The 16,459-nt window shown below is 39.5% G+C and overlaps 1 protein-coding gene across 1 annotated transcript; it reads left to right on the forward strand.

Moving 5' to 3' along the window:
- The first annotated feature begins 1,232 nt into the window (after positions 1 to 1,232).
- LOC142177196 (uncharacterized) lies at positions 1,233 to 16,243 on the forward strand. Its single transcript, XM_075245662.1, has 5 exons — positions 1,233 to 1,312; positions 1,448 to 1,810; positions 1,918 to 2,094; positions 2,641 to 3,577; positions 15,833 to 16,243. The coding sequence occupies exons 1-5, from the start codon at positions 1,233 to 1,235 to the stop codon at positions 16,241 to 16,243; spliced, it is 1,968 nt and encodes a 655-aa protein (XP_075101763.1).
- The last annotated feature ends 216 nt before the right edge of the window (positions 16,244 to 16,459 follow it).

Here is a 16,459-nt window from a genome sequence, read left to right on the forward strand (position 1 = left end):
GCGCTTCTTTAGACTCTACAATTATCCGGAACCCTTATCAACCTCAATCTACTTTTGAAATATACAAATTGAACCCAAAATTAGGAAAATGTTCATAGTTCTAGTTCACTTTTTATTTTTCCCACACTCTTTATCACATGCATGCAAGATGAACCACTCTCATACCCATGAAGTATTACCCTAGTACACCATTATAGCTATGTTTGAAATTAAGAGCTGGGGTGATGAAATCTTACCTTTTTGGATGAAGAAATTGGGTGCTCTACTTGAGTATTTCCAAGCTTTGAGTGATGGTTGAAGATTGATTGATGAAAATTAGGCCCTCCCTCTTGAACCCTCTCTCTCTCACTCTAGAAGTATCAGAAAATGAGCTCAAAATAGACCTAAGGGGTGTTTTAACGGAATGGGGGTCGGGTTTTAAATTAAGAAAAATGGTGCCCCGACACAGGTCTGCGATCGCATAATGGTTATGCGGTCCGCAAAGTGACCGTAGAAATGGCCCTCAGGGGCCTAAACTTTCAGCTCAGGTATGCGACCAGTATGCGGTCCGCATACTTGTTCTGCGATCGCATAATGCGCCGCAGAACTCCCTCCGCAGAAACCTAAGAGGAATTATGCGACCGATATACGGTCCGCATATCGATTATGCGGTCGCATAATCGACAGCAAAACTGACCTCAAATTGGCCATACTTACTACTTCACTCTGCGGCCATTATGCGGCCGCATAATGGGGCGCAGAAATGCGTTCTTCTTCAAAATAATTTTCTCTCAGTACGTAGGGTGCTGTTCAATCCAAAAAGTCCGAACCGCGGCTCGCAAGCGTACGGCGAAGAATTTCTACTATAATAACGCAGGAATCTAACTTGGCACCACGAAACCCCGAGTTTTTGGTTAAAATTTTTACGGGTCCTTACATCCAAGATGGTTATGAGGGAGATGATGAAATATGATTACAGACCAGGAACAGGGTTGGGATCCAGGTTGGACGGGATCACTGAGCCAATTGAACCTAATGGGCAGAAAGGAAGGGCCAGCATAGGATATCAGCCTCCGATGGGGAAAGCTCATACTGGTAGCTCCGGGAAAAAGGTTTTTGTGCCAGAGCATGTTTCAAGTCCATGTCAGAGTTCAGTAACAGAAGATGATATCATCAATGGGATGGGAAAGCTGTTCCTGAATATGATTGAAGAATGATGTGAAGGGATTAACATCAATACACCGACCATAAGGATGCTGAACCAGGGGAAGAGCTGTGGAATTGGACCACCAGTCCATCTATGGTTCGCCGAGAGTCTTGGTAGTATGGAACTGTAAAAGTTTCCTTTTTTGAAAAATGCACGGTCAATTGAGGTCTACACTGTGTCTGTACCTTTTTGATGAAATAAAAGAATCATTTTCTTAAAATATTGCTTACTGCTTCATTTATACTTAGTTTTTCTTTTCAGTAATCAAAATGATAAAAACTCGCATTTTGTGATTGTGACATGTAACGAAACCGTCGAGCGCAATGACCCAGATTACGAGGAGTATGACAAGAGTATGATGCCACACAATCTCCCACAGGAGATCGAACATCTAGAGAGTCAGAAAAAGCCCAACCTTGAAGAAACAGAAGTGGTCAACCTCGAAAATGAAGAAGACGTGAAAGAAACCAGAATCAGCATTCATCTAGAAGCCGAGCAGAAGGAAAAACTAGTTGAGCTCCCCCGACAATACATCGATGTGTTCGCATGGTCATATGATGACATGCTAGGATTAATTAGTGACATTGTCCACGTCGACTGCCTACCGATTCTACCAGACCGCCGGTGAAGCATAAACCCAAAAATTTTAAGCCTGATTTGAGTTTGAGGATAAATGAGGAAGTAACCAACCAGATAGAGGTGAATGTGGTAAGGGTCACCAATTATCCCAGCTGGTTGGAAAATATCATCCTAGTACCCCAGAAAAATGGAAAGATCAGGATATGTGTGGATTACCGAGATCTCGACAAAGCTATTCCAAAGGACGACTTCCCTTTACCAAATATCCACATCCTTATCGATAACTGCACGAAGGATGAACTGCAGTCGTTTGTGGATTGTTTCGCTGGGTACCACCAAATCTTGATGCATGAGGAAGAAGCAGAAAAGACAGCCTTCACCACACCTTGGGGAGTTTATTATTATAGAGTCATGTCGTTCGGTCTCAAGAATGTTGGCGCCACCTACATGAGGGCCATGACTACCCTTTTTCACGACATGATTCATAAGGAGATTGAAGTATATATGGATGATGTCATCATTAAGTCTCGAAAGAGTTCAGAGCACTTGGATGATTTGAGGAAATTTTTCGAACGCCTACGAAGGTATAGTCTGAAGTTGAACCTGACAAAGTGCGCATTCAGAGTCCCTTCTGGAAAACTATTGGGCTTCATCGTAAGCAGGAAAAGGATAGAACTGGACCCATCAAAAATTAAGGCAATTCAGGAATTGCCACCACCAAAGAGTAAGAAAGATGTGATGAGTTTCCTGGGTAGACTAAATTACATCAGTCACTTCATAGCCCAGTCCATGGTAATCTGTGAACCCATTTTTAAGTTGCTCAAAAAGGATGCTGCCACAAAATGGACAGAAAAGTGCTAGAAATCCTTCGACAGAATCAAGGAGTACCTGTCAAATCCACCAGTGTCGGTTCCCCCTGAGCCCGGAAAGCCATTGTTAATATATCTGTCAGTCTTGGATAACGCCTTTGATTTTGTGTTGGGACAACATGACAAAACTAGGAGAAAGGAGCAGGCCATCTACTACTTAAGTAAGAAGTTCAAGCCAAGCGAGGCCAAATATACTTTGATAGAACACACTTGCTGTGCTTTGACTTGGATCTCCCAGAAACTAAAGCATTATATGTCAGCATACACAATGCATCTGATATCTCAGCTCGACCCGCTCAAGTACATCTTCCAGAAGCCGATGCTGACCGAAAAGCTTGCTAAATGGAAAATTCTCCTCAGCGAATTTGACATTGTGTACATAACTCAGAAGGCTATCAAGGGGCAAGCTTTAGCTGACTACCACGCAGAGAATCTGGTGGATGAGGATTACGAGTCACTCACTACATATTTTCTCGATGAAGAAGTATTATTTGCTGGGGAAGATATTGCAGAATCATACCCTGGATGGAGAATGTTTTTAGATGAAGCAGCAAACTTTAAAGGAGTCAGAATTGAGGTAGTCCTAATTTCGAAATTCGGACAACACTATCCAGCATCGCCAAATATAAGATTACCTTGTACCCATAATATGGATGAATACGAAGCATGCATCCTTAGGATTAGAATGGCAGTCGAGATGAACGCCAAAGAACTTTTGGTCACAGGGGACTGCGATCTATTGATACACCAGGTCCAAGGGGAATGGTCCACCAAAAATGTCAAGATCCTACTGTACCCGCACTGTGTGAAAGAGATATGTAAGAAGTTCACGAAGATTGATTTCAAGCACGTCCCCAGGATTCAGAACGAGTTCGTCGACGCCTTTGCAAATCTTTCATCCATGATTCAGCATCCAGACAAGAACTACACCGACCTTATCGAGGTAGAATGGCTTAGCAATTTGATTATATTTTGGTTATCTTGTTTAAAAAGCATACTTATCCTATCTCTAGTTTTTGTACCCTCATTGTTATATCTGTTGTCCTTGGTTATTTTCTGTGATTTCATTCAATTAAGAACCATCCAGATTGAAAAAGTGAGTATTATATTTTTGTCAAAATTTTGCTACTACTTTTCGAGATTAGACTTGATATTTACTGAGTACACATAATTTTTATACTCATACTATACTTATGTATATTTTGTGTAGATTCTTGTATCAGTACTAGAATCACTCAAGAGGTCATTTAGTAGATACACTCGAAGATTATGGTGGCTATCATTCCTTATTCACAGCTTATATAATCTCCTTCTTATCCATTTTACTGTTATTTGATTTAGGTAGTACTGTTATATTTTAAGACTCAGTCGTACTCTATTTAATTGCTCATGATTTTGTACTACCGGATTTTGTGAGATTGTCATTGTATTTTCGTATTTTGTTGATTGTTTGAGACTTACTTATGTCTTGTCTATATCTTGATAGTGGATTATTCTTGTTTGTCCTGCTTAAATTGGTTATGATTATTGATTTACCTAGCCAGTTAGAATTAGGTACTATCACGATCATTGTCGGGATTTTGGGTCGTAACAGGTGCACAATCTTTGAAGGCAATTTTCCTAATGAGATTAGCTTCATCTGATGCCTAACCGCTTTGTGGGAAGAGCTGGTAAATTGAGGATTTGGGGGCACCCCGTGTCATTATTTTGCTCCGCCGGAAATGTCTATCCTTTTCTCATTCTAAAAGGAATCAGAACTCAAGAAGAATAGGACTAGGCCATTAGTCCTTTAACCGGAAAAATAGGCAAATAGCCCAACAAATATAGAATTGCAAAGAGAACAAAAATCTTGAAGGAAAAAAAAGGATTTTGGTTGTTAGTGGTAAGATTTTCTTGAAATGAACCAAGGGCACATACTAGTTAGTTAATAAGCTAAAGGGACAATTATCTTTTCGAGGAATTTCTGAAAAAGCTTTTCTTTAAATCTTCTTTCTGAAAGTTTCTATATAATCTAGTTAAAACCCCAGCATGCAACTTTATATTGCGGTGAGCATAATTATGATGATAGGGAGCGTTATTTGACAACATTATTATGTCTTTTCGGATTCTGAGATTATTTCGAAAATGGATCAATTGCTAGTAAACTCCTCACTTGTAGCTTTCCTGCTTTTTGAATATAAGAAAAAATCACCATATTAGAATCTTTTTTTGTTTGGTAATTAATCACCATAATAGAATCTTAATTATGTTACTTGTAATATGTGGCAGCAAAAATTGGATTGGATGCATCTAACTGAGAGACAAAGAAACAAATGGATAGTAAAATTTATCAAAGTTGCCAGTTTAGATATGGAACAATAATGAAAAGTTTAACAAGCATAGTTCCTCATTATAAACTATAAATATTATGTATAATAACTATATATAAATCAAATAGATACTCTTTTCTCATTACCTGCGCCATTTCAACATCTCCAAGATAAAGGCAATGTTGAAAATTTGTACAATGTTATACACTCCCTCTGTTCACTTTTACTTATCCACTTTCGCATATCAAGAGAAAAATAATTTATTTTAGCATTTGTATACGGGTGAAATCGAGCTCATGGTGCATCTCGGTCTCCGACAAGATGAGCCAGGCTCGAGACATGGCGGCAAGGGACCGAAATCGAGCCATAGTCTTACCGGGCCAGAACTCGGGGGCATGACGCCTGCCCTCGAGAATATCGAGGCCATGGTCACGGAATTGGTCCTAGCCTCGAACGACTCCTAAGAACATTGTCAGACAATCCAGCATAGCCAACAGAAAGCCGAAATATCTGTGACCGGCCGGATATCACGGTGGGGATCTCGGCACGTATCGATAAGGAACCGGCAATCAGTAAATCAGAAGATTTTTTACCTTTTATAGAATTGTACCTAAAGTAGGACTCCCCTATTATATAAAGGGGGTCTGATAATTCATGAAGGACTTTAACACGTATTCCAAAATAATATATTATTATTTTCTCTATTATTAGCTCTCTCTTTCTCTCTTGTTCACTAGTGCTGGCCACAGCCGAACCCGGATAGAGGGTGATTATTTCATTACGGCTGGAACTATCCTACTCGTGTGGTTTGAATTTATTTTATCTTTGTTTGTTCAATAGTAACTTAATTTATCGCCTTGTATCAAATTAATCCGTGTATTCTTAAAACCACTTATAAATTTAATTATTATCCGATTTTGAGGGTAAACATCATTAATTACTCATTCCAAATCATTTTCCAAATCCATTAAGATTATACATCAATTAATATGAGTATCATGGTAAATTATGCATTTTAGTTATTATTTCTTATAGGGTGTACAAAGTCAATAGTAGACAAGTAAAAGTGAACGGAGGGAGTATATTCGCCTTGAGGCAAATCTTTTAATTGGTACTCATTCAATAACCACCCCCCCTCCCCCACCCCCGAGAAAATTGCAGTTCATGGAATTACACTGTAAAGTGGGCTTGTCCTCAGATGTGGGCTTATTGGGCCTGAAAGAGTTATCCGGCCCAAAATTTGTTTCCCACTTGTTCTCCTCTTTCCCACCCGTTCCTGCTTGTTCTTTTGTTCCACCAATCTTTTGGATATTAACAGAAACCTCATTTTATTATGTAAAGCGTTAACTTCTGCCGGCATAATAATTACTCTCTGTCTCATCCATTTGACAATTTTCGATGGGATACAAACTTTATAAACTACAGTAATTTAGTTTGTGTGTTTTATCACTAAAGGTAGAGAAAAAGTATAATTGAGATGTTCAATTAAAAGAAGAAGTAACCTCTTTTTATTGACATTCTCTTAGTTTCAACGGTGAGAATTAAATACCGTGGTAAAGTGTTAAAACTTGGTTGTTGTAGGTGAAAACATTTATATATATATATATATATTAGTCTCTATGTACGTGGCTCGCACGAAATACACCAAATTCCTTATAGTATTGACATAAGAATATGGATACTTGTTACTTGAAAAGTGTTATTCATTATGGAAATATTAAAATCATTCATCATTCTTTTAGCTATTTATACCATGATTAAATACTTTATTATCACTATTATTTTTTAGTTAATTATGGACGAATTAGGCAAGGAAGACTACTGTGAACATATGAGATTAAACCATATGAACTTGCTTCTTCTTGTTTTTTTTAAGAACTACAAGATGAAGGAGAAACTTATGATCTTTAATTGGAATATGTCAACAATGTTAGTATTGGAGTTTATCGGCACATGTTATCATTCAGATTGTTATAATTTATTTGTCACCATTCTTTTTAATTTCTCTTTTTCCTTTTTCTCACATATGATATAAAGATTTCACTCTTTTACCTTTTTCTCACATTTGACAAGAGTGGGTTGCTCTAGTGGTGAGCACCCTCCACTTCCAACCAAGAGGTTGTGAGATCGAGTCACCCCAAGAGCAAGGTGGAGAGTTCTTGGAGGGAGGGAGCCGAGGGTCTATCGGAAACAACCTCTCTACCTCAGGGTAGAGGTAAGGTCTGCGTACATACTACCCTCCCCAGACCTCACTAGTGGGATTATACTGGGTTGTTGTTGTTGTACTCTTAACAGATTGGTCTTTGTTTACACTTAAAAATGAATAACAATTGAATTTATATGTGGTTTTAAGGATATGCGGATTGATTCAATACAAATGATAAATGACGTTAGAATAAACAGATAAAAGACATAATAAATTGTCAAACCAATAGGGAGAGTGATCCCTGACTCAGTAACGTCTTAACGAAGTGTCTGCCTTCGATCCCGGGCTCACACTAATGAAGAACTGATGAACAAAAAGTAAGAACTTTGAATATTAGAGAGAATAAGAGTATATTTCCTTGATATGCGTATTACAATGTGTCTAATGAACAATTAGTTTTCCCTTTATATAGTAGGGGAGTTTCACCCTAAGTAGAATTCTAAAAAAGGTAAAAATCTTCCGTTTCGCCGATCACTGATTTTCTGTCGATACGAGCCGAGATTCACGCCGTGATATCCGGTTAGGCACATACATCACGGCTCTTTGTTAGTCGTATGCAGCTACTTGGTAATGCTCTCCGAAGTCTCAATCCTCAAATCGGATCTCGAGGATATGGCCCCGATATCCCCGAGGATAGGTGTTTTACCCGAGCCCCGATACGAGGGGTTCTTCGCTCTGACTCCGATACATTACGGTCACGTTCCTGCTCCGTTTGGCTCATCGGAAAGTCGAGTCATGCAGCGGACTCGATTCTACCCGTATACAGTCTTAATATATTATTTTTTAAATGAAACTACTAATCCTTCTCATACATATTTTTTCCTTCACACATATGTAGACAATCACAATACAATAATGAGCTTCATATGGTAACCTAAAAGAGATTTCATCAAAAGGAGGTGAAAGTATAAATGATACGGGAACAAATCGCTAAAAATTCTAAATAACTATGAACATACAAAATGGGCGAATGCAGTTATATACTTAATTACTTATTAAAATGCAATACAATTAGAAACTTAAAAAATTAATGACAAACAGAATACTGGTCCACCAGTAAAATTATAAATAACCGAAAGAGAAAAGAACAACAGATAATTAGGAATATAACCTTTTAAATCAAGCGAGTTGCCGACTCAAATTCACTCTCCGGCTTCTTCTTTTTTCCTTCACAAGCGATGAGGAACTCTTTTTAATTATCAAAGCTATCCTTTGTAAGTTGTGACCCATTTAGCAAAAAGTTTCTATACAAACATGGATTCTTCAATCACATTCCATTACGATCTAATATTTACTATTCATAATAATTATTTTATTTTTTTAAGTGTATAAAAGCTCATTAATATTTTGAGAATATTTTCATCTATAGTAAAATATAGAATCATGGCGCACATTCGATTAACATAAGTGATCCTTTATTGCCCGATTTATTTAATATGTATCCTAAAGTTAATTGGGTTAAAAGGCAGATAAATAAATATAAGAACTAACAAACACTAAGATACATATGGCCATAAAAAGATGAACTATTGCATTAATGAGTCCTCTGAAAACAAAAACTCAAAGTTATATTTTTCAAGCCAGTGGTGAGAACAATGTAAGAAGCAAATTATCAAAAATAGAAAAAGAAAGAAGCTTTAGAAAAGCAAACACACAGACACCATATATATGAGTATATGTCAACAGGCTATATTAATTGATGCTTGTAAATTCTTACTTGGATATCTTGTATCTGGCCTATGGTTATTTCTCTTGTGATTATATGAAAGTTGGCATTTTTTGATAAGGAATCATATTGAGATAACCTACTCAAAATAAAAGAATGTTAGGCCAATTCAATAAATGGATATCACAATAGTGTTGGTTTTAAAAAATTATATTTGGTTTTAACTTTTAAGATCCTAAATAATACCGTATATATGTGTTTTTTAAAAATATGTTTTCTGAATTAGTGTTATATTCTAAATTGGATATCATAATGACGTAATCTTTGTTCTAAATAAACCTAAGACAAACCTCTATTTAAATATGCACGGACTATCAAAAGAAACCTAAACAAATTACAAAACTAATTAATTGTGATGACAATTTTACCCTAAATAAATATGTTGGAATGCTAATTGGCATCCTGAATTGTTTGTTTTGTTTCGGAACAATAAAACAAGGACTATTTGATGAATATTTAGAATGGCGAAGTTCTAATTTATTAGATTTTTCTGTACTGTAATCTTCTCCATAAAAAAATTAATTAGATTTTTCTGTATGATAATTTTCTCCATAAAAAAATGACCAAATATATAAATAGCCACCTAAAATTGTGAATTTTTATTTAGACACTTTAACTTTAATTAAACGTATTACCTATTGAATACTCAAACTACTAGCAAAATGTCCTATTAAACACCATATGCAGATGTGGCACAATCAGTGAATCTCACATGGAGATGCGAGCATGAATTCTTGAATAATTGAAATGTAAATTTTTTCCATTTTTCTGAAATATTTCTTTTCTTCTACTTTCTCCTTCATCTTCCTCCTAATTTCTCATAGTAATAGTTTTCCTACATATTCACTTCAAAGATATAATCATAAAAGTTCAAAGATCAGATATTCACTAAAAACTTAGTATCCAAGGTTGTCCAACCCCTTCGTAGATCTTCTGTTTCTACTTACCCAAAAAAGGACCTCTGTTTCTTCTGGCGAGGGGAGTGCGGTCGTAAACAGAAGGTGTAACCGGTCCTGTTTCCAACGGCTTCGAAGAAAGCTTTGCCAACTCAACCCACAGGAGTCCGTAATTCTCGCCATTAACCAGTCATTATGACAGAAATCACAGAACAACTCAAAAAGGGAACTAACATTCAATAAATCAAGGACTTTTACCTTTTATAGAACAACAAAATAATACCTTAAAAGGTAGATCTCCACTAATATATAAAGGGGATTTGACAATTCATTAGGGACATGGTAACATATACTGATAAGCAATACATTCTCCAAGCTCTTATTCTTTGATATTTTTTTGTCAATAAAAGTGTATTCAACTCAAGGGTGACCTGCATTCTTAAGCTGAATCATCCAATTCCTGTAGTTTGCAGTTATTTTATCGTTATTTATTTTTATTCTAATTTAATTTATCGCTTTGTATCAAGTTAATCCACATGTCCTTATAACTACTAACAAATTCAATTGTTATCCGATTTTGAGGGTAAACAGAGTCAACAGAGATCGAGGTCGAGGACGAGTACTCTCCTTAACGGAACAGTAACGACTAGTTTTAGGGATAAGACTTTAAAGAGAATATTTCAGTGAATATTCCTACGATCTGTACTATTAGGGTTATGTTGCTCATGTTCTCTTATAAATAAAAAGAGTTGTAGTTATAGAAGGGGATTGGACACTCATTGTAATAGAACAACACTTTGACATTCTCTAAAGATTCTTGCTTTATATACATACAAAATATATCTTTTTCTCATATCAGATTCTAACTTTTATCCCATGATCCAAGAAGAATACGAATATTCAAAGGTTCATCAATCACTCATCATTTTTGGGGGGATACCACCGAATTCAACCCTTTTATTGTTGTCTCACTTGCATTTATTTACTTAAATGCCATTATATTTCATTTATTACTATTGAATGCTATCTTCTTTGCTCTTGGGCCATTAAATACTGTCTTTGCTGCATATTTATTATTATCCGGCGGCACTTGAGCCATTTTATCACAAAATCAATCAAACGACCTTTTGGATATTAATATTGGCTAAGATTAACTCAAATCTGTTAGAAAATCTAATTGTTTACACCTAGATCAAAATTTTAGGTCAAACAGTTTGGCGCCGTCTGTGAAAATTTTCTTAGCCAATGTTTTAGTTTCCACTAGATCTACAACTCACGTGACTTGTTAATCTAACAAACCATAAAGTTTATCTCTCTTCTCTGTGCGTACAAAATTTCCATGGCAGATAACCAAAGAAATGGGACGAGGGCAACAGATAATGTTCCCATCAACCTCTTGAACGCAATCAATGAAGGCTATGACACCCGCGATGAGGGGGTAACGCCAACGGCCTCTCCCAGACGAGAAAGGTCACCCCACCTTTCTGCGGCAAAGCAAAATCAAACGGGAAAGGACCCTCCATGTCCGCGGGAGAAGGGGCACCACCAGCTATGAAAAACTCCTTAAAGCGTGGCTAACTGATACCCTAGTTAGTGTACTCAACAAACAAGCTCGATGCACGACTACGGAAATACAAGAGCCCATGAAGCACAGCGAGGGAACGAACAGGACGACCGATCAGACCTTCCAACTTCAGGTAAAACCCATGATGTTACTGACAATGCAGGTGACAACGTCCTCACCGCCGTTTTCAAGAGAATGGAAGAAATGGAGAATGAAAACAAGGTGCTCAGATACCAAAAGAAAGAACACCGAAACGAGTAGACAAGATACCTGGCGCCCCTACATTACTGTAAAAAAAAGGACGTCGGTAGGTTCATAAAACAGCCATATAGCGAGAAAGCGGCCCCACATGCCATACCAAATACCATCAAGATGCCACCATATCTCAGAATATACAATGGGACAACCGACCCGGAAGACCATGTGACTCACTACGTCACCCTTGTGAAGGGCAACGGCCTCACCAAGGAGTAGGAGTCCTCCATTTTACTGTAAATAATTGACGAAACCCTCACCGGAGGGGCATTAACATGGTATTCATAGCTACCGGCCCGCTCAATATAAACGTTCGGAGAAATGGTCGACAAGTTCATGACGGCATATGTCGGGGCCGAGAAAGCCGAAACAAGAGTAAACGACATCTTCACCATCAAACAATCCTCGGGAGAGAGACTGAGGGACGCCCTCGCCCGATTCAACAGGGTAAGGATGACCTTACTAAATATTTCTGAAGGGATGGCCGTCGAAACCTTTCAGAACGGGTTGAGTAGAGAGGGTTCAAAAGCGACCAGAAAGCTGCTGAGCCAATTAATAAAGTATCCTCCAACCACTTGGGATGAAATTCATAATGCCTACTATGCCGAGGTTAGAGCAGATGATGACAACCTCAACGGACCAACTCGACGACTCATCTCGGTAAAAACCGAACCTAGGAAAGAACGAAGAGATAATATAAGGAGAAATCACCCTGTCTCACGGCCAAATAGGGAAGGACACCACCCCTATGTCATGGAACCCGATCCTCCTTCCTTTCTCTATGATGATGGCCCGTCTAGGCCGAGATTGGGGACTCACAGGAACGAGAGAGGTATTACCCCTTATTATCTGCTCACAATTTTTGTGTTTCACCTACAGAGGTGATCTACGCCCTTGAGAAGCTTGGAACAAAGGTGAAATGGCCGCCAAAGATGAGCTCCGATCCGAGCACCAGGAAATCCGACGCCCTCTGCGAATTGCACCAGGAACGCGAACACAAAATAGAAGATTGCATCGCCCTAAGGCAAGAGATAGCGAATATGTTACATCAAGGGCACCTCAAAGAACTACTTAGCGACAAAGGCAGGAACACCTTAATCGGGGGTTGAGAACGTCAAGGCCCGCCAAAGCCACCCTCACCAGCTCGTACCATCAATATGATTATTGGTGGAAGCGACGATGCCTCCATCAACAGGATCAAGTTCACCGCCACCCACGAACGGTATGACGGACTCGAAGAAAGTATCATCTTCGATGAGTCAGATGCCGACGGTTTGAATTTCCCTCACATTGATGCCTTTATCATTACTTTATAAATTTTAGATACTGATGTTAAATAAATCATGGTAGATGATTGAAGTGGGGCGTGAATCATCCATCCCCGCGTCCTCGCCCAGATGAGACTCGAGGATAAGATAGTGCCACGCTGCATCACACTAACCGGCTTTAACAATGTAGTTGAACAGACTTCGGGAGAAATTACACTCCCCGTCCTCGCCGGTAGGGTAACTCTAGAGACAACGTTCCATATCATGGACCAGGCCACCACGTACAATGCCATAGTGGGACAACCATGGATACACCCTATGAGAGCCGTCCCCTCCAACTTATAACAAGTGATCAAATTCCCAACACCTTGGGGAATATTCAACATATGAGGGGAACACTGCACATCCCAGGAATATTACCGAATCGCCATGGACAGCACGACAACTCAAAAAATGAAAGATAAGGAAAAAGAAACATAGCAATCAGCAGGGTCGGGGTCGCCACAAGATAGAGCTAGGGAAGTCATTATGGACCCCGAAACGTTCAAAGCCGCAAAGTCAACCATAGAAGACCTCGACCCCGTTCAATTAGACCACAGTGACCTCAGTAAAAAGGCCTACATCGGCTGTAAACTCCGAGAACGAGGAAAATTTAGTCAATTCTTAATAACTAATGCAGATTTATTTGCCTTCAGCCATGCAGATATGCCAGGTATCCCCAAAGATATCGCCACACACAAACTAAACGTCGACCTCTTTAATCCCCCGGTAAGGCAGGTCCGATGAAAGTTCAACCCCACTATCAATGATGTCGTCCACGAGGAAGTAGAGAAGCTATTAGCGAACTGCTCCATCAGGGAATAGAAGTACCCCAAATGGATAGCCAATGTGGTGATGGTCAAAAAGAAAAATGAGAAATGGAGGATATGTGTGGACTTCACAGTCCTAAACAAAGCATGCCTGAAAGATTCATTCTCATTGCCACATATCGACCAACTCATTGACGCAACATCGAGGAACGAGCTGCTAAGTTTCCTGGATGCATATTCGGGTTATAATCAGATACTCATTGAGGAAGAAGACCAAGAAAAAACCACGTTCATCACCCACAAGGGAACATACTGTTATAGGGTCATGCCGTTTGTATTGAAGAACACAGGGATACCTATTATAAGTTGGTCACAAAAATGTTCAAATACCAACTCGGCAAAATTATAGAGGTATATATTGACGACATACTGATCAAATTCGTGAGGGCAGAGGATAACATCCACTTGAAGGAAGCTTTCGACATACTAAGACAGTATGGGATAAAACTAAACCCCGAGAAATGCGCTTGGCGTAGCCTCAGGAAAATTCTTGGGCTTATTAGTATTGCAGTGAGGAATTGAAGTCAACCCAAATCAAATCAACGTTATCGACGGGATACCTGATCAATTGACTACTAAGAAGTAAGTCCAAAGACTGACTGGTCGACTTACCGCCTTATGAAGATTTATCTCGCGGTCGTCTGATAGATATTAGAGGTTTTTCAGCGTACTCAAAAAGGATAACGGCCCCGAGTGGACGCCTGAGTGCATGCAAGTACTGCGAGAACTGAAGGCATATTTGTCATCGCCACCTTTACTCTCAAAGCCCGAACCCGGGTAACACCTCCTCGTCTACCTTGATGTCTCCGAAGTAGAAGTAAGTGCAGTCCTGATTCGAGAAAACAAAGGTACGCAATCTTCTATTTATTACATCAGTAAAACACTTATCGACGCCGAGACGAGGTACTCATACCTCGAGAAATTGGCCCTGGCATTGGTCGTAGCTTCACAAAAGCTTAGACCCTATTTCTAGAGCCACCCTATCTCGGTTGTCACCACTTTTCCTTTAAGAAACATTTTCCATAAACCTGAGCTATCGAGGAGGCTGGCCAAATGGGCCATCAAGTGAGCACGACATCATATATCAGCCCCAAACAACAATAAAGTCGCAAGTGCTCTCCAACTTAGTCGCAGACTTTAGCGCAAAAGTAATGCCTAAGTCCGAGAAGGAGGCCGCTCAAGCTTCTCTTCAAACATAAGACCTCTAGGTCCTGAACACCTACGGCGCATCCAATGCTTCCGGATCTGGACTGGGACTCATACGAAAAGTCCTCACCGGCGAAGTAATTCGCCAGTCCATAAGATGCCCAGATATGACTAACAACAAGGCGGAGTATGAGGCTGTAATTGTATGGTTGAGGCTAACACTCAAATTAAAAAAGCGTAATCCATTTCCTCAGCTCGTAGTCAACCAAGTTACGGGGACTTTCCAAATTAAAAAACAAAGGTTGCAAAAATATCAAGCCGAGATCCGCAAGTTGCTACCCAATTTCGACGAATGTCAGCTCGACCAAATCCTACGAACTCAGAACATCTAAGAAGATGGCCTCGCCAAGTTGGCCGGCACCACCAAAAGCATCACGGATGGGGACAACGGCGTAGTCCATCTCCTCAACTCATCACTAGACCAAATTGAGGTAAAATCTGTAAGTTTAACTTGGGACTGACGCAATTGTATGGTTACGTATTTGCAGGATGGGACCCTCCCAAACGACAAAAAGGAAGCTAAAAAACTAAGAATGCAAGCAGCCAGATACACCCTCCTTCATAACGACTTATACAAGAGAACATATGGCGGTCCTTTGGCAAAGTGTTTAAGACCAAACCAAACCCAACGCGTTCTCGAGGAAGTCCACGAAGGCCATTGCCTCATACAGGCCGGGTATTACTAGCCCACTATGAAGAAAGATGCCTCAAAATTTGTGAAGAAATGTGAGCAATGTCAGAAATACGCCCTAATAATCCTCCAAGCAGGCGAATACCTTCATTCGTTCACCTCTCCATGGCCATTTATTAAGTGAGGAATGGACATCGTGGGGTCATTCCTGCCGGGGCAAGGTAATGTACGATATATTTTAGTTTTAACTGACTATTTCTCTAAATAGGTGGAAGCAGGGGCATTTTCCCATATTCACGAACAAGAGGTTATTACTTTCATATGGAGAAACATCATATGTCGATTCAGCCTACCTAAAGAGATAAGCTGTGACAACGGACCTCAGTTCACAGGAAGAAGAACCACCGAGTTCTTTGAAAAATGGCATATCAAAAGAATACTTTCAACTGCTTACCACCCAGCTAGCAACGGACAAGCGGAATCCTTTAATAAGACGATACTAAACATCATGAAGAAGGAACTTGAAGAGGTAAAGGGACTGTGGCCAGAAATACTCCCAGAAGTATTATGGGCACACAAGACTACCCCGAAGATGAGCACAGGTGATACACCTTACTCCCTCATCTATGGAACAGAAACGGTCATACCAATCAAAGTCGGAGAACCCAGCATGAGGTAATCCCATGAAAGCGGTACCAACAATGATGAGAATATGATGCAAGATCTCGACGAGGTCGAGGAGTGACGAGACATGGAGTACATAAGGATGGTCGCTCAGAAACAGCAAGCAGAACGCTATTACAACAAAAAGGCAAAGGTTCGATTACTCAAGGTTGGAGATTACGTACTCAAAGCCAAAACCCAAGAAAATAGGGACCCACGAGAAGGCAAATTG

The sequence above is a fragment of the Nicotiana tabacum genome, chromosome 23 (assembly GCF_000715075.1).
Source record: "Nicotiana tabacum cultivar K326 chromosome 23, ASM71507v2, whole genome shotgun sequence".
NCBI classification, from domain to species: Eukaryota; Viridiplantae; Streptophyta; class Magnoliopsida; order Solanales; family Solanaceae; genus Nicotiana; species Nicotiana tabacum.